Raw genomic sequence first — 19,406 nt, forward strand, 5'->3', positions numbered from 1 at the left:
CTCTGCTCCCTGGTTGCAGCTCTGGCAGAGACTGCAGGTGTCTGCCTGGCTGCCCCTTGTTCTTCCCCCGTCCCTTCCCCACTCCCTGCTAAGCAGGGATTTCTTAGTCCCCTCTGCCTTACACAGACACATCTCAGCCTTAGAGGGCACACAACATGCTGGCTATGGTCCGTGGTATGGGAGACGGGAATGTGTTTGCTTAGGGCTTTTTGGAGCTAATCAACAGGTCAGCTGCTAATGTCCCTCCATTCCTTCTATGGAACAAGTTGTTTAAGAAGAGCTTGAACTAATGAGAGAGGCTGTTGTTTTCTGATGATAAATGCTGATAACACATCTGATAAATGCTCTGTTATCAAAGGGGGGAAATCCCTCCCTAATCAGAGCATCCTGTGGGGGCTTGGCCACGCCCCCCTCAACTCAGTATTGTAGAAGGGAAGGGAGGACTGCTTTAGAGCCCTTGGGTTCTAGACTGAGCCACTGCAGCCATGTGCCTGCATTTCTGCCTGCATATCTGGGATATCAGTATGGTTACAGAACTCCCTACTCGAGAGCACGGAGGCAGAAAGAGATCTTGGAGTCATTATTGACTCCAAGATGAACATGGGCCGACAATGCGAGGTCATGGTTGGCAGGGCTAACCGGACCTTGTCGTGCATCCACAGGTGCATCTCGAGTAGAGCCAAGGAGGTGATCCTCCCCCTCTACGCGACACTGGTCAGGCCACAGCTGGAGTATTGTGTCCAGTTCTGTGCGCCCCATTTCAAGAGGGATGTGGACAACATGGAGAGGGTCCAGAGGAGGGCCACCCGCATGATCCAGGGACAACAGGGCAGACCCTACAGTGAGAGACTGCGGGACCTGAACCTATTCAGCCTCCACAAGAGAAGGCTGAGGGGGGACCTGGTGACCGTCTATAAACTCACTAGGGGGGACCAGAAGGGTTTGGGGGAGACGCTGTTTCCCCTAGCGCCCGCTGGCATAACAAGGAGTAATGGGCACAAGTTGATGGAGAGGAGGTATAGATTGGACATCCGCAAAAACTACTTCACAGTTAGGGCGGCTAGGAGCTGGAACCAACTTCCAAGGGAGGTGGTGCTGGCCCCTACCCTGGGGGTCTTTAAGAAGAGGCTGGATGCCTACCTGGCTGGACTCATTTGAGTCCCGTTTCTCTTTTGGGGTTTTTTGTTGTTCTCCCGCCCTGGTGGGGGGTCGGGCTGGAAGATCTACTGGGTCCCTTCCGACCCTTAATCTATGAATCTGTGATTCAGCCTAGCCAGGCTAGACTAACCTGCAAAGATTGAATCAATTCAGGCTCAGGCTTTTTGAATGTTTGTCCCTAGCCTTTATGACTCTCATCTGCTCCCCTGCCTTTCCCTTCTCCTGCCTCTGCCTCCTTCAGTTAGTGGTGATCATCTTCCACACTCTGTCAGACTGGCCCCAAAGTTTTCATTCACTGATTCCAGGAAGGCCCCTGTTGGCTGCCTACCCTTTGTGTATGCCTTGTGTACACTATGTGATTATTATTACCTTTGCTTTGCTTCTCACATTAGGCACATTTTTTGTACAGGCAGTAACAACTGTATTGGCTCGGGTGGGTCTGGAGCTGTAAAGAATTTTGTCTCATTTTCAATTGTTGAAAAAATACTGCGATAAACAGACAGTATGTGAATGTGAATAAATACTGTGAGTGCTGTTATGACCGGGCAAGCTGGAGCTCTCTGGGGAAGGAGTAGAAAGAGTAGCACTGTCTGGGGCTTTGTGCTTCCACAGAGCAGGAGCACCCAGAATGCCTCAGGACAGGGGATGAGGGGGTTATGCTCATGGCTGTACACTTGTGAGTGGGAGTTGCAGCACTTGCTCTATCAAGTTAAGTACAGTCAGTCAAAAAGTTTGAGGCTGAATGGATTCAATCTTCGCAGGTTTGTCTAAGCTGTATAGATTGATCCAATAAGCAAGTGAACAGACATTCACTTTTTATTCCAGAGATGCAGCCACATGCTTGTAGTGGCCGAGGCCAGAAACCAGGATGTGCTAGAGCACACCTCCTTGCTCAGCTGGAACAGACAGTCTGGGTCGTGGCTATCCCACCTGCCCTGCAAGGAGAGGTTTGCAGGGGAGAGGCAAAGTATCCTGGGATGCTGGGGTACTGAGAGTTAATTTGAATCTAGAAGGGATCTGGGACAGAAGTTCAATAAATTGATTTAACCCAAATCAGTTAAGTCTGGTACTGCTGCCAACCAGGCTTATCTTAATCCGGTTTTGGCCATTTTGAAAGCAGTTTATGTGCACTGAACTTCTGTTGTGTTACAGATTTGAACCAGTTTGTTTGCAGTTTATGTCCCTGTGGTGCTCTGCCCCTGGCAGTGTTCTCCTGTGACTGCTGGCTGGTGCATTGGAGGGTTGGAGCTGCTGCCACACATCATACACAGTTGCTCTGGGACTGCCCTCCTAGTCACTCTCCCCTTTAGTGCAACTGGAGTACACAAAGCTTGGTTGTGTTTGCCTTTTTCACACGAGTGCTGGAGGGAGAAAGGCAATCCCTGTTCTTGCTTCTGTTACACCTGACATTTATAACAGAGCTAAGATACAGATATTAGCAGAGGAGAAGGCGTGAATATCTGCAGGTCACCATACTGGGACAAGGAGCTCTTCTCCTTTATCTTACTAAGCTAAACCTGTCTGGTCATCCCTACCATGATGATACATGTGGTATCTGAGCAGTAGCATAACGAGGGGTGAGAGACTGGGGCTGCAGCCCTGGCCACCCCCTTAAAGGGGTGCAAGAATAGCAGCTGCTGGCCCCATTAATGCCACAGCTGGCCCAGCCACTACTGCTTTGGGCACAGACCTGGTATTTACACCTCTGTATTTGAGGCTAGGAACAAATGTTGCATTTTTCCTGGTACAAGTTGTGTCTTTATTTGTCCCAGAACACAAGAATCCCAGTGTTGGTATGAACACACATCGTCCTTACAGTCAGGGTTTACTGAATAGCTGAATTCACTGTCACTTTTCTGCCATTGATTCAATGATGCAATCCTGGGACAGCCATTCAGAAGTACTTTGTGATGTCTCAGGACAAACTGATCCTGTGAATCTTTTTAGGATTTGTTCTAGGACAACAGACACGAACATCTGAATGATCACACTTTGTCCTGGGATAAAATGTTTTTTCTCAGAACAATGGAACATCTGCTTGTAGCTGGAGGGCCCAATTCAGCCCGCATCTAAAGAGAGAAGTCACTGTTACCATCTAATGAAGCTTGGAGTAGCATTGCTGCCTGCTGGCTAACAGACTTAGCACAATGAATGCATGTGTTTCAGTCAGTTTTCTAGAGGTTGTGCATGCCCATTATAACAATGCTACAAGAACTGGCACCTGGCTGGTAGTTATCCTAGTGAGTGAAATGCATGTGATGCAGAGTTTAAGCCATCTTTTTACTTTGGAAGAGAGTCTTTCCAGAGCAAAGTTGATGCATGTTGTTGGAAACAAGAGATGCAGGGCAGAGTTGTTCTGTGAATAGATGGGGGATTTAGGCCTCAGTCTGTCAGTCCCATATCTTTCAGAAGGTTCTTTTTTATATATATAAAGTATAAATCTGTGTAACACTCCCCAGCTATTCTTCTGTCAGTATTTCTGAGTTCTTATCAGTTATTCTGCTAGGTCAGGACATGACATGAAAACAAATATGTGACTATTTGTCCAGAACAAATAGCTAAACTTTCACCTCCTAACAGCCACAGGAAAATGTTTTGTAAATGCATAATAGAAAGAAGATGAGCTTAGCAGGCCAGAAGTCTTTATTAAAGCTGCAATCAAAATGAAGATTCTTTTGCTATTTCTGAGCCATCTATCTCCACTTGACCCACAGTAATCAATGACAAAGTTTTATGTGTTTTAACAGTCAGATATATAGAGGGGCTGGAATGAATCAGTCAGAGCTAAATGCAACAGCATTTTGCTTTTAAGGGGTGCAGCTGAGCTTTTTCTTTGGAAGATGACACATTTCTGAAGGACACTGTAGATTTCATCAGTGTAAAATACTAGTGGGATCATCAGCTATGGACCAGCAAATTTGTTTTTCTCAGGAATTTACATAGCAAGGTTTGGTTGAAATAAAGCATCTGGTATTCCATGAGAGACTGCTTTTACATACTTTTTACAATGGACTGAGGAACATACGAGTTCTAGTGACATAGTCAAGGTCACACAGCACAACAAATCAGCATCTCATCAGAGGTTAGAACCCAAGGTACTTCTGAACCCCCTCCAGTCACCTCTGGCAGCTAGACTACACAACCTTGGATTTCTCTAGCACACTTCTGATATTAAGGTGTGGATAAAAAGGCAGATGGCACTATGTTCTGAGCAACCCTTTATTTTGCTTTAGTCACTGAAAGTAACAAATTAAAGTATAAGAACATTGGCTTTTACATCCGGATGCAGGTTGTTCTGCATGTAAAGCTTAGAGCATCATTTTCTGAGAGTGTTAGCAAGAAGGCTACTGAGGCCCAGACCTCCTACACATTCCCTGAGCATCACCTTTTGTACAACAGGGTAGCTGCTGGGATGTAAGGGGCAGTGAACATTTTTTTACATAGATTTTTAATGAATTGGTTTCTTTTTCTTTTATTTCTTTTATTTTTTTGTGATTTGCTTTTTCCTTGTAGATTCTCCAGAAGTGTTAAGCTGCTCATATTTTGGTGCATTGTGTTATGTGCTGAGAATTTTTATCAGCTGCCCTTGTGCTAGAATGTGGTGGAAATACAAATGTATCTGAAAAGCTGAGGTTATATACACAGATGTACAGAGCATCAAAATGAACTGCTTTCATATGGACAGGAAACAAACCAAAGCTGAGTGTGCATCTTCATGGGGTTCAATATATCAAACCGACAAGGACCCAAATGCATTATTATTAGCATTAACTCTTATGACACTGTTTTTTTTAAAAAACTTGGCTGATATATAGGTTACAATAAAAATGAACTACATATTTTTTATCCTGAAAGGGGTTTGCTTTGAAGGGTTTGTTAAATTGTCTGCAGGTATAAGTTCTGATCAAATGGAAGAAATGCTAGGATCACTAGTACATACTGAAAGAATTGGGGCATTGTTGGTATGAAATAATGCTTCGTGCTCAGGCCAAGATAGTGGAAGTCAAAACCCATACTTCCAGCTGTTACTGAATTACACTGTGACCATAGATAAGTCACTTAACTGGTCTCTGCCTCAGTTTCCCCATCTGTAAAACAGAATATTTTCCAAGCCCACAGAGAATTGTGCAGCTAATTATCCCTTAGTGCAAATTTAGAAATCCGTAAATGATACAGAACCACTGCATGTCTGTTATGCAACGTGACTGGCTACAGGATGGTTACTTGGGAAATCTACACCCTCTATGCATCATAGAATGGCTGGTTTTGTAGGTTATGTAGCTCCATTTAGCACATTCCAGCAGAGTAGGCTGTGGTTGTAACAGCTCAGTGGCTGTACCTGGTTCTGGGTTGGATGTAGACCCTCTGTCAGTCCTGTCTTATCTGGGGTTTGCACAGAGGTTGCAGATGTGACTCAGAGCTGATAAAGAGCTTTGAGATCTGTAGAGAGAAGTCCTAGAGAAGCACAATATATTATCCCATATATATTAAAAATAGAAAATGTTGCTAGGGGCAGTTTTATGTTCAGGAGCAGATGGCAGGAAAAGGATCTTCATTATTCCTATCCGAAGGAAGATCAAGTGCTGGAAGTGACAAATTGAATCTTCAGTGGAGTTACTGGTGCTGGGTGTTTACAAAGTCTCCAAGATTGAGTGGGAGGCAAAAAGGAATTAAGCAATGTGTAAAAATAAACTGAACAAACAACTAAAAAAAGCCCCCACCCCAACCCCAGCTGTCATGTCGAACCAAGTGAAAAGCATGATGGCTTTTAGCATTGGTTACTGTGGACAAAAAATGCTGACTCTGAGCAGCTTGACACAGGACGGGACAAACCTGTTTTAATTTATTTCTTATCAAAACTTGTTTTCCTTTAGGTTTTAGTTCTGTCAGCAGCAGCAGCAGAAAAGCAAATGACACACAACTTGTTGGAAATTGAACTTCAGCCTGTTAAAATAATAATAAAAAAGTGGCAATAAAAATTCTCCTTAAAAATGTCACTTTAAAAATGTCTGCTGTTTGTTGTAAAAACATTCACATTTATGTAGAAATATTAGATAAAGGCCTGATCCTACAAAACAAGTCAGTATTGATTTTCTGCTGCATGTGATGGTGACAACTGTGATATGGCTGCACAGAGAAAAAAACACTATGGCCATCACCATGGTAGCTATTGACAGTGTTGGTGTCAATACAGTACCCCGTGAGTAAGAGCTATAGGGTTAACTTCCAGAAAGAACGTTATCAATTTTATAAGCCATTGTATTTTCTTCATGCAGATCAGAATGAAGGATTTCACTGTAGGGAAGAGTGCAGGATCCTTGGTCACTCAGACAGATGCTGGATGCCCCGGAACTCTGTCCCCAGTCGTGCAAAATCCCCTGAGCGTGGAAGGAACGTCATTGCACTCTCTATAGAAGCTACCACTGTGGATACAGAACCTTATGAAGACTGTAGTACAAAAAGAACTTTTGCAACATTTGGCAAAGAAGGGAGCGAACCCCTCACTGAGGAGCGGGTTGTCAACCTGAAAGGCAAAAGAACAGTGGATCTGCCTGTCTGCAGCCCAAAGGTAAATGGTGCAGTCCGTGAGGCAGGGAATGGCTGCGAAGCCATGAGCCCCGTTACATCACCCCTCCATCTGAAGAGCCCCTTGTCTAGCAAACCTTCAGTGTCCTATAACATAATGCACTGCCCAGTAAACCACGACCTGGAGCAATTTGTAAACAATGGCCCTTCTCGGCCTATGGAGGCAGAGCCTAGGGGGGCAGACAGTGAAAATGTAATGCATGAAATTAACCCACTTCTGCAAGAATGTAGAGAAAAGGACTCTCCAGGAGTGAAGAGACTAAAAGACATAGTACTCTAAACAGCACCATATAGCAAGGAGAGATGACACCACTACAAACGCATACTGTTTTTAATTTCTGACCAATGGTTCACAACTTGCTGTATTTAAAAGCTTTCCCTAAATGTATTGTTTATAAATGAAGCTATTGTTAATGTGACAATCCCACTTGTTTCTACAGGCAGCAGGGGTGTTCAGTTTAAGCAAATTAGCTCATTTTTCTTTTTCATGGCTGGGGTGGGGCAAAGATAAGTTCAGTTCAGTTGTAAGAAGTGTTATGTATTAAGTATTTTGAATTTATATATTTTTATATCTCAAAACTCTAATATAAATTACCATTCTTTGTAAAGGATTGAATTGAAAACTTCTCCAGTCATCTTTACTAATCACTCTGACATGGGCATTTCTTGTGTATAACTGTTAAAATAGCAATTCAGTGACTTTTAATATTCATCCAACAAAGTTGTTTGTACTTTTAAAATGTTGCTACTTTGCTGTGGACACCCCTGCATTAAGAATCCTTTTGCTGTCACATGCTTATCTGTACTATTCTCGTATTTGATATTGCAAATTAGTATATGTCTAGTGATGGCAAAAGGCTTTTGAGTTAAAACAAAACTGAACAAAATACCACAAACGTTATACTTAAAACTTGGGGAAACTGCAAATTTCAGAGCCAATGTAGCAAGTGTTTGTCCCCCTTTCCCATCACCCCTTGCATCCTACACTGTCATTCCCAGGGCTACAGAACATCATTGCAGAAAGTCATTTTGGAGATAGTCTGCCTGGTTTTCCAGTTGTCAGATGCACTGTGCTGAACATTTTATGATATCTATTTCTTTATTGTAATTTCAAGCCACCACATGGAAAAGTTACTTCAGGAGTCCCTAAATTGAGATATTCCCTGTCTCTAATCATCTCAAAGTCAAAGCAATGGAATTATTTAACAGATCTAAATTAGCATCTCTGTTAGACACACACGTCATGATTGAACATTTTCCAGTCATGATTATGCTAAATGAGTATGTGTGTATGTATGTATGTATCTCATCATGGGATGGATTTTAGAGTTGTTATTTCTTTTTCCCTGCATCATAAATCGGTATAGAGTAAGCAATAGCAGATATACTTTTAGGAACAGACAGGTGAAATATAACAACACTACTAATCAAATGAATGTGCCTTCCACATGGAGAGAAAATTAAAGTGATTCATAATTTTTTCTCATCACTAAGTATATATTTTGTGTGGTTATGAATTTGCATATATACAATTGATTTTGAAAAGACCAAGTCCATTCCATCTACTTGACTTTAACTTGATTTTATAGAATGGAAAGGCATGAGGATTTTCACAGAATTGTATATTCTCTACTTCCTTGTAATGGGTAATTCTTCAAATAGGTTTTGAGTGGGTGGGTTGGTAGGGGTTAGTGCAGTATTCTTAACTCTTCATATGACAGATTTTTCTACCCAAAATAATATTCTGTAGAGATTAAAAGTTAACTATGAGGAGGGAAACAATAAAGACACTGCCAATAAACTGGAAATAATGGTTTCTAGAGAAACAATCTTTTTAGGTGTCACATGTTTTGATAATATATTCATTACTTTGATTTATTTAAATTAAAAACGTCAACAGGAAAACAGGCTCCAATTTTTATTGTCCTAAAAAACAAATAAGCTCAAGTCATATCTTTTCTTTAGAGAAGATGAATCAAATAAATATGGTTAAGTTTGAGCTTCCTAAAATGGGTTCCCAGTTGTTACATTACCAGTACATTTTGAAAATACCCTATAAAAAGTAACTTCTAATGTAATTTACTAGAGCTTTCTTTTCTGGTGTTAATTACTACCTCATGCAAGCTGAATCCTATGAGCTGTTGTGACTGCATGTATCCCTCTAAAACAGAACCATGTTTCCTTCCTTCTGTTTCCTTCACTGAGAAGTTTGATTCATTTTCTTTTAAATAGTACATTCTTTTCATTCTAGTTTTGTTTCATATCTGAGTACTGTACTGCTGTCATTGAATATATAATTTTTTGGAAATAGCTGTATATGATTATATGAGCAATAGAGGAAACAGGGTGGTGTGGGGTTTTATAGAGATTGCCTATAATTACTAGGCTGGGTGTTTTGTTTGTTCTGATGTTACCTTCTGATGGCTTTATCCATAGGCATTTAAAGTCTCTTTACTGAGCCACAGGAGGTTCCTTGGTGTCCCTGATTAGTTAGCTGCAGAAGCTAATTCTGGTTGGCCTGGTATATAATTTTTGATAGAAGCATTTTTGTGTGCATGTGTGGCAGCAGTAACCGAACCTCATTCTATGGTATCACCCCTCCAACACGCACTTTCCTTGTTCATATAGCTCTCAAAATGGCAATCCTGCAACTTTTGGCATGAGGATGTCTCCCAAACTGTTTTGATTTGGCCAGCTAATAAGATGAGTTGAAGTTTCCTTGAAATTCTTAATGACTCTTGAAGAATGGGAGGAGTTCTTTACAAACCCATGAGTTTCATGACTAGAATTTTGTTACAAAGCCCATGAAGCCTGTTGTTCCTGTAACAAATTAGTGAACCTAACAGTTTCATACAGCCTGTGTTCCTTAACTTCTCCTACATCTCCAGGTATACAACAGGTAGAGATGTATGTGCTATGTATACTTGCCTGGCCTTGCTTCCATTTAATCTGGCTCCCTGGCATGAGAGAGCCTGGAGCAGAGTGCTGGCTGACATCCAACACTGACCAGTATCATTATTCTTGCTTTGGCTGACCAAGGCCTTGATCCAGCTTCACTGAACTCTCCCACTGGCTTCCATGAAGGCTACACTAGGACTTACAATCCCAAAGCCAGATAATTTTACAGCAGGGCTTTTACGCTATCCTTTACAGACCTGGGAGAAACTATCAATCAGGGTGAGGGAGAGGGGAGGACAGCCAATTAGCACAGATTTTCCTGGCCCTGAACACTGTGCTGCAGATTTGTGCAAATTGGACCATCCTATTCCCCCTCCTTCTCCCCATCTAAAAACCTAATAGGTAGTGGCTGTACTGTCAACTTGATTGGTGGGTGTAAAATGCATGGGAGAGGCCAGCTGTTAATTTCTGCTAAACATGGGCCTCTATTATGCTGCTACCACCAGTGTGGTGTTTGGGTGAAAATAGATGCTAACTGAAAAGAAAAAGAAAGCATTTCTCTAATTCACCCAGAGGAAATGTTCCTTGCCACTCTGAATAAAAGCTCAGCCCAGAAAACATGAAATCATTCTGTATTAAAAGAGAGCATTAAAGAGGTCAGTAAGCCCTGATGCCTCCAAGACAATCATTTAAACAGCAGTCTTTTCCATCCTGGCCTGTGCTGCAGCTAGGTATGTAGAGTGAGCAGAAGGCAGCTCCAAGACACATTGTTAACAGGTAAAGATTTGTCATCCACATGAGTCGTACCTCTTTTCTTGGTATTTTATATTGTCCGTTTTTCTTCTTTGTTATTCCATATCAGTCCAGATTTTCTGGCTGAGCTCTGTTAAATTTTGTTAGTTAAGCTATAGCCACATTTAGATACGGCTGCCCCAGAATCACTTTTTTTTTTTTTTGTGGAGAAGTTGTAACTAACACATCCCTTGGTAACTTCAACTGTCATCCAATTTGACTTAGGAAAATAATTTTAATATAATTGTCCCCCTTACCCCCCAAATATTTCTTTGTGGCAAACTTGCTTTGCCTATTAACACAGGCAATAAGAAAGTTTTAGTATTTTATACCAAGTGTAAGGAAGGCCTGATTTTCAGAGGTACCAATGATCCCCAACTCCAAATGAAACCAATGTTGTATTGTGTACTCAGCACATCTGGAGATCAGACCTCAAAGGTACTGTGTGAGTGAATACATGACATGCTCTGTTGGAAATGTAACATTTACCTACTCCATGAAATAAGTTTAGAAAATTATTTCAGAAGTGGAATTTTCCTCTTCCTTACATTGACACCCATTACAGCGGTGGTTTTGTTTTTATGCTAGAACATACGATGGGGGACTATGAGGGGCAGGGGAGGGAAGACTGTCAGTTGAAAAAACCCCCATAATCTATGAGCGCTTAATGCATTGTCTTGATGAAGTTGTCTCTGTCTTCTTGCAAAGCTGGAGATGGCCTGTGGATCACACATTGTGCAGAAGTGAATTACTTTTTTTAAACAGGAAACAAGTTGCTTTTGTAAAGAACACACTGTTTGATTAATATGTTGAAATTACTCTAGGGGGAAAAAACTAATTACAAATGGAAACACATTTGTCTGTCATTGGGGAAAATTGATGATCTTGTTGCTACAGCTGCTTTTGCAGCTACAGGTAATCTTATCCAACTTGTGAGTTGCAGTTAACCTTAGCAGACAAAACCCAGCTAACTCCAGTCTAAGCACTGGTGAAATTTAATCTTATACTGATATCAGCTGATGTTCAGCTGGTACGAGGTGGGATATAGTCTTTAATGACAAAGAGCTGACCTAGTGCGAGCTAGTTTTCAGCAACAAATACCTCCTTGCTATTTAAATGCTAAGGTATTAGTTGCAGAATGTCTGAGTCTTACAGCTACGAGCTTCTGTAGCCAGGAGAACCATCCTGATGACACCATTACTGTTCATCTGCCCAAGGAGGGCAGGATTTCAGTGGGACTTTAGTACAGTACGTTTCATCATGGTGTCTCTGTTGCTGATTATACGAAGAATAAACTGTTGTATATGCTGATCTGTATGTTATGTACATTTTCACAGTGATTGAATCATTGTAAACAAAAATGAAAAAAGAATCACCGTTCTGTCTATTTTATGAAGATAAAGCAGCTTTATTAAATTATTACAATTCTGTTTCAAAATGGTGTACCTGCCACAATGTTTCTTTCATCTGATGAGAATTTTGTTTTCCACTTAAATGTGATTTTTTTTTCCTCTGCTTTGAGAATCTAATGCATTTTAGTATTAAAGGCAATTATTGAATAAAATGGAAAATAAGTGTTTGGTTAACTATGGCTAAGTGGGTTTGCTTATGGCTGACTCGGGTTGTCTGTCTTACAGAAACCAAAGCGAATCTAGGTATTCACACGGTCTCATCTTAAACCAGTGGAATTCCAACTGGTGTTAAAATAGATACTGTAGTATTTAGAGACAGTGACTCAGCTTTTAAGAAATGAACTCAGTGTGAGGTGCTGAAATATCAGATCTGGAAGAGGATGGCTGAAGGAGAAATTCATCCCAGCACATATGGATCAAGTGTTTCTTTCTTTTAAACTCCATTTATGCCCCCTGCCCTGGGGATAGCTTAGAGGTGATTTTCAAAGGAAGGAAAAAAAAGTAGGTTGTGCCCTTTTCTAATTTCTGATATTTGTAAGGAAGTCCTGAAAATTTTCCTCTACTTTTTTTCTATCGTAGAAATATTACGGAAGTCAAGTCTGACCTTCCCTGGCTTTGGGAGAGGTCTCTTTGGAGAACCTACAAAAGTGGATTTGGAACTTCCTCAGCCCTTAATTGATGGCTTATTTCTATTTCTTGTTGGTTCTGAGGCCATGCTGGTCAGTGTAGTGCCTGAGTGCTTTTGAAAAGGAGGGGGTAAATTTTACTCATGAGAGGGTTGTTCCTGGCCATTTTTTGTTAACTTCATCTGTGGCTCAATGTAATGACACTTGATGTTGGAATTCTAGTGAACAATTGAAAACAACGAAAAAAGAGCTGTCTGTTGGGGCCCATTTGAGGAGTTTCTTTAGAAATAAGTGAGAAAGCAGAGTAGATGGTGGTGGTGATAGAAATAATAGTTTAAAAAAGGATTTGTATTTGCTGTCTTTAACTTTGAAGCAACGGCTAATGTTACAGGTTAGAAAAGTATGATCATGGTACAATAGTAATAGCTCCTGCAGGCTTTTCCTTTTAAAAAACAGCTGTGTTCTTAGATGTAACACTTGGGTCATAAGAAGGAAATTGCTCCATGCTGCACCATGTGGTAGAAAATACCTATGCTTGGCAATTGAATTTTCCAAAGAAATCCATACAGCCTGGATCTGATATTCTCTGTGCACTCAAAACTCTGACTGCCTTTAATCTAGAGCAGTAAGGGGAAGGAGGAGTGCAGGGTTTCAGGCCTGAGTGGGCTTTTAATTAAAAAACATTCATTGGGGCTAAAATTGCCCCATTTTGGAAGTTCTGTACTTTGCCCTCTGCACCACTTAAAACCCACATCAAAGACTTTACCCATGCGTAGGGAGTCAATTTCAGCCATGCATTTATAGGCTTTTACCTTATGGATTGATTTTTAGCAAATTAATTTTTAACATTAAATTCTGTAGGCTGTTCATTTCCTTTTGAAAGCTGGCAAGTAGACTTTCATGGCCAGAAAAGCATCTGAGTCAGTCTGTTCCACAAGAGTCCCAGGCTTTCAAAACAGCTCAGCACATTGAACTGTCACAGACCATTCCATTAGTGTCACCAAGAGAGAGAATGGGGCCAAGCACTTTTATTTGTTCTTAAGTCACTTTGTATCATGACAGAGCCTAGGAACTCCACTGGAGGATCAGGGCCTGCTGTGCCACATGCTGTACAGGCAATTAGCAGAGAAGATGTCTTTCTGCTTCAATCTGGGTGGCAGGGTGACATGGGTGTATAGTAGAGACATGGGGATAAGGAGACACCAAATGAAGAGTTTAACACAAAAATGGAAGACAGATCTTAAAGTCAGATTTACTTAGGAACCTAAATGGGAACGAAGCTCCTCGGCAAAACTGGTTTCACTTGTAGGAGCTGAACCCTTGGAAATCTAGCCCCACACATCTGTTAGGGCTGTGTAAATCTGTGCCAGCCCTGAGTGTAGTTGGACTGCCATAATAGACGCCCCATAGAAAAAGTCCATAAAAAACCCAGACCTCTTGACTTTAGGTAATTCATCATGGTGCAGTGACTTGTGTACCACATAAGCCCTTATATGGGCACGTTACTTTTAATATGCGGTTTACATCATGTGGAGATTGTTGTATGAATCTTTTGCAATGTAGTCTACCTTCTCCCCTTTGGGCTAATTATAGACTAGACTATTTTTTTCTGATGGAAATTTTCTTGCAATAGGCTTTCCACTGATGCAGCTCCAACATGAATACCTATGGTAGGAACACTAGCATAGATAGGATATGGAGGGTTGTACTGCCATGTGGCTTAACCCTGCCCCCAGGAAACACTACAGTAAGAAAGCTGGTGAATATTGTTGCTATAGCTACACAGGGGAATTTTTTCAGATTATTTCATTTTAATAAATGATGAAATCCTACCCTTTAAAGGGACATGATCAGGTGAAGAGGGTGTCCTTGACAGTCTGTCCTGCTTCAGTAACAACTCCTGTGTGATCCACCAGACAAAGAACTTCACTCCCTACACTGGACTGGGTAAGGTCGAGAAGACTTAGAAATAGTTTTTACTGCTCTTGTGGGTGTGAGAAGAGAGAGGAACTCCTGGGTGATTTAGAGGCAGTGTCAATGAAGATCTCATCGTTGCTCCACAGACAAAAAGTTTCCTGTAATTCAAGGCCTGGCTGGTGGGCTGTGAACAGGAGCATTCTGGAACTTTGGACAGAGTGAGGAGCTCTAGACCCAATGACACTTACCAAGCTGTAATTGAAGTGGGAGTGGGATGGTAGGTAGGTTCCCTACCCTGTGCTCCTTTCCTGATCTCCGTTTTGGCCTTCTGCTTCCTGCTCTGTGCTCACTGCCTGATCTCCTCCTTTGCCTTCTGCTGTGCTGCCTATCCCCCTCCCTGATTAGCTGTTGTGCCACAGGTTGGCCATCTCTGCATTAGAAGACTCCATAGCTCACACAACATTTGGCCTGACATTGCTCACTTGACTGTCTAGGCAGAGTGCAAGGCCTCTCTATTCCCCAGTCTTGGGGTGAGGGATGGCTAGCAGATACCCAAATATTCAGGTTAGGAGGCTCTTGGGGGTTCTTACAAAGTAAATCAGTTTGAATATGGTCTAAACAACATACATAATAATGGCTTCTTTGCTGCAGCAATAGCTGCCATGCAGCTGGGAACGGAGATTATCTTGGGTTTATGGAAATGTGTCACCCTGATGCCTGACAGAGCGTTCCACATAGTTCAGGAGTTGGCTCCTGCTCAGTGGCTCCTTTTCCCTGTGTACGTGACTGCCCAGAAGTCAGGTTGAGCACTGAGTGGCTTTAACCATGCTTTTACCTTTAGACTACTGTACTTGGATGTTGGCACTCCCTTCATGGGTTTGCTTTCTCAAATTCCTTGTAGTGTTTGGTGTCTCTGCAGCACCCATGGGGACAGTGCATTCTGTGATGTGGAGAGAGGAGTACATGAAGCACATGTGAGCTGCTTACCCCTTCAGGTATGTCTGGAAAGAACAAACATACTAAATTTGGACTACCAGGCATATCTCTGTACAGAACAGGCTACCACATGGCATTTGAACATCACTGGTGACTCTTTCAATTTCCTCTTCCTTTTCACTGACAGGCAGATTTCAAAAGAGTTCCTATTTAAAACACCTAAAACCTCGTGTCAGGAGGTCAGCAGGCCCTTTTCACAAGAAGCAGGCCCTTTTATTTTTATAAACCCACTTCAACTGTGTCTGGGTAATTGTTTTCCGTTTTAGGTGGATAGAAGACACCTGGTCTCCATAAAGGCTTAGGGCCAGGTGAGGAGCAGAGGGGGTTTGTTTCCTGTTTTGCCTGAGTGTGTTGTTGGAGCCTCACCAGGATATGAAGAGCTGCTGGGGAAGAAAGAAGGAAAAAGCTCAAAGGTAGGAGAGGAGTATTGGGATGTCTGCCTGTTACTCATTGAACCAAGGGAGGAGTGAATAGAAGATCTCAAGGAGCTGGCATTCTGGGCAAAAGCTGGGAGCTCGGGGGAATGTAGGAGGGATTGGGAGTTTAAGCATAGGGTATGCAGATGCTGATTGCTTTGTTCCGTGTGGCTGCTGGTGTTTGGTTACCAGGCAGTAAGGGAGAAACTCAGAGTCCACCACTTTGACTGAGGAAGGGTTCTGTAGAAGCCCGTGGCTGACCAGTTTGGGAGAAGAGCTTGTTTGTTTTTATTTAAATGCCTTCTATTAACAGACTGAAGGGTATTAGTGGACTCAAAAAACATGAATGGAGTTTTTCAGTGGCACTGAGGAGCAGGGGTCTCTACTCAACTGTGTAAAGTGCTCTAGGAAAATAGGCCTTGTAACCTCAGTGTAGGCATTGCAGATTTGTCCTTAATGGTGTGATTCAAGGCTCTGTGGAGCCCCAGACCAATGCCTATGCCTCTCTAGATTTAGGGTTTAAGTGGGGTATAGACCTTGTATGCAGGGATAAATTTTACTGCATGGTCTTAGTCCATCTCCCTTTGGCCTCACTGAAATGGCTGGAATGGACCCCTGTGAGAATTTGTTTAGGCTTTGATTGGAGAAAACTCTCCTAACCCTAATAGGGTCATTCCATGTGCTGTAAGGCTTTTGGTTGCAGCCAGGTGAGAGAAGTCTGAACCACCAGTTCTCCAATATCTCCCCCTCTTTGTACTCCTACCCAGCTTTCTGCAATTTTTGTTTCTTCTAGAACACCCCAAACTGCTCCCATCACCTACAGTTCCTGCAGGTTTAGACAATAACGTTTGTGTTAAAGTTTGCATAAATAACAGATCCAGAAATGGATAATGGCTGATGAGGTGAGGAGGATGACTTACAGCAATGAGTGAATAAGAAAGGGGTGGCTTTTCGAAAGTGCCCGTTCAGAAATGATGCTGGCCCAGACTAACGTGCTAAATTTTATTTCTTTCAAGGCCTCCTTCCTTCCACAGATAGCGTGAGGGACCCAATTCTCAGCCTTCATAAACCAACCCATCTCCACTGATGTCTGTGCAGTTCTGCTGGTTTTCATCAGGTAGGTATTTAACTTGCAATTTTTAATGGCAATATGATCTATGCCCCATGCATGGAATGCAGCTGTGACTTTCTGACTGGTAAAGGGATACATTTGATATTTACTGTGAGATCTTTATATTTCTTTCAAACTTGCAAATGCAATCTGGAATATATCAAAACTATAAGCAGTGTCTTGTCACTGGCAAAAATACAAAAGGGACTGCTAATGGGTTGAAGCCTGTCACCTTTGAGGCTGTCCAGGCTGCAGGAAACTGCTACTGTCTGGTGGCTTTTTAGGGCACCTATACACGAGCGCTGAGGCTGCTCCAATGTGCTGAAAAACCAGTGTGTTAGAGTAGACTCTTTAATCAAGTCAGCTGGGGCATGGCAATTGCCATGCTTCACCAGCCTCCTGAGTCTCATGTATCACTGTCACTGTACTTAAAAATGGCAGTGAGGGTGCTTGACCTAAAGCTTGGTCGACCAAGCTTTAGTTTAGGTACATTCGCTGCCATTTTCAAGTGCAGGGATACTGATACAGGAGATGCAACAGTGCTTTAGGGTGGCTCTGAGATCTGCTTCAATTAAAATGCCACCTCTCCCACCCCCAGGGCATGTGTAAAAGTGTCCATAGTGGCCCGTGAGACCCCATCTAGTGGATAGTCTCAGCAGGTGGCTGCAAATATCGGCTATTCCTATCACAACTGGGCCAGGATTTAAAGGGCTGTGGAGATGGGCCTCCCTTCTCTCCTGAAAAGGGACTAGGTGATCTCTTGAAGGCACAGTTGTCTAGCATCATTTATGTAGATACCCAGGAGCATAGTGGCACACCTGCCAAAGGAAATCCTGATGCAGCAGGTCCCTTTAGTTGGAACAATGCTACCTTGGCAGGTCCCACACTGAAATTCCTGTTTTTGAGGATGATCCATGGTGGAAATGGGCCAGGAAGCATGGCCGGGTGTCCCCCTGCTTCTGTCACACCTATAGGGTCTTGGAAGAAGGCAGGAAGGGGTACAAGGCAGGACCACTCTTGGACTCTTCTCATCTGCTTCAGGGACTGACATGGCCTTTGTCAGCTCCAGCACAGGGGAGGGGGCAAAGCTGCTACTGCTTCATCCCTATGCTGGGATGATTTCTTCTAACTCTGTTTCCTGGGCTGACCTCAGCACTAAATTAACTCAGAATAGAGAACGAATAAATTAGCAAAAATACAGCCAGTTCTTTACCCAGGCAAGGGTCAGAGCTGGTTCAAAGAGACAGATCTCACTCTCATTCCTTTTGAATATTATGTTTATATGACATTTGAAATTAAGCTGGAATATCTAGACATAGGCAAATTGGATTAGCTGGCTATGAATTATCATGTAGTTTCTCTATTAAGCCCACAAAAGAAAGAACAAACAAATTGAAGGAATCAAAGCCCTAAAATCACAGCGTAAAAATAAATATGTATTGTCTGAATGAAATGAAGCTGCTCTATATATGTCACAAGAAAAGAAGTCAAGAGGCGTGGGAGAGAGAACCTGAACCTACACTCATGGTGTTCCCCAGCAGTGAAATAAAGGCTTCAGGGGGTTTGAGAAAGCTAGGGAGCCCCAGTGCAATGTTTCTATACCTGATATATGTATAGTATCAGTGATCCTGTAGTTGTGCTAGGGGCTAAATACAAAGCAGATGGAGAAATGCCCTCACAGAAATCTCCTCTCTCCCATCTACATTGCCAACACCACATCCTAGTGATGAAATAACCAGTCCTTAAGGAACTGGGGACCTCTGGGTAGAGGGCCTGTACCCTTATCTGTATCAGCTAGGTTGAGGGTGTGTGCCCCAATATATGTTTCTGAGCTCTGGTGTCTCGGATTATGTGAGAATTGAGGAGATGGAAAGCCCAACTGCAGATGAGGAGCGTATTTTAACAAAGGTCTCCACAAAATCTTTAGGGACAGCCTTCTCTGTAGTGATGCACATCAATGGCTTCTAATGCGTTGGAACCTAATAACCTGTTAAGAGGCTGATTAGTGAACACCATGCCAGCAAAGAAGTGGAATTTTGTATCCTCTACGGTAACTTTCTAAAACAGTAGGAACCCTTTGGTATCTAGAAGTCCCTACTATGGACTAGGTTTGGGGTACTAACTGTATGTATATAGTATCATGGAGACTGTATAGTCAGTCAAAAAGTCTGAGGCTGAATTGATTCAGTATTTGCAGGTTAGTCTAAACTGCACAAATTAAACTGAAACAGAAGCGAACAGACACTTATCTTTGATTCAGGAAATACAACCATCCAGCGTAGGGTGTCAAGGGCCCGCAGCAAGGCGGTAGCCCTAGACTTCAGGAGGGCCAACTTTGTTGAGATGAGGAGATTAGTGGGAGAGGCACTGGGGTCCTTGAGGGCAGAGGAACTCAGTGTCCAGGACGAGTGGTCGTTCCTTAAGGAAACGATACTCACGGCCCAAGGGGTGTCCATCCCGACAAGAAGCAAGGGGGGCAGGAGTGTCCGGAAGC

General features: G+C 42.5%; 1 protein-coding gene and 1 long non-coding RNA gene across 4 annotated transcripts in view; both read left to right on the forward strand.

Annotated features, from left to right (window-relative positions):
• Positions 1 to 9,747, forward strand: part of PCDH19 (protocadherin 19) — a 145,475-nt gene extending 135,728 nt beyond the window's left edge. For 2 of the 3 annotated variants that reach the window (XM_019521367.1, XM_019521368.1), the window contains exon 5: positions 6,435 to 9,747. In XM_019521367.1, the coding sequence (XP_019376912.1) occupies positions 6,435 to 7,024 (590 nt within the window). In that variant the 3' untranslated portion in view covers positions 7,025 to 9,747. The remainder of the gene's footprint in view (positions 1 to 6,434) is intronic. The other variant, XR_002098280.1, reaches the window with a different exon arrangement.
• Positions 9,748 to 15,660: 5,913 nt separating this feature from the next.
• The window catches only part of LOC109300395, a 20,123-nt gene continuing 16,377 nt past the window's right edge, over positions 15,661 to 19,406 (forward strand). Inside the window, exons 1-3 of the long non-coding RNA XR_002098192.1 lie at positions 15,661 to 15,798; positions 16,595 to 16,703; positions 16,818 to 16,918. This is a non-coding gene — a long non-coding RNA (uncharacterized LOC109300395). The remainder of the gene's footprint in view (positions 15,799 to 16,594; positions 16,704 to 16,817; positions 16,919 to 19,406) is intronic.

The sequence above is a fragment of the Gavialis gangeticus genome, unplaced genomic scaffold, assembly GCF_001723915.1.
Source record: "Gavialis gangeticus isolate Ggan-Ray unplaced genomic scaffold, GavGan_comp1, whole genome shotgun sequence".
NCBI lineage: Eukaryota > Metazoa > Chordata > Crocodylia > Gavialidae > Gavialis > Gavialis gangeticus.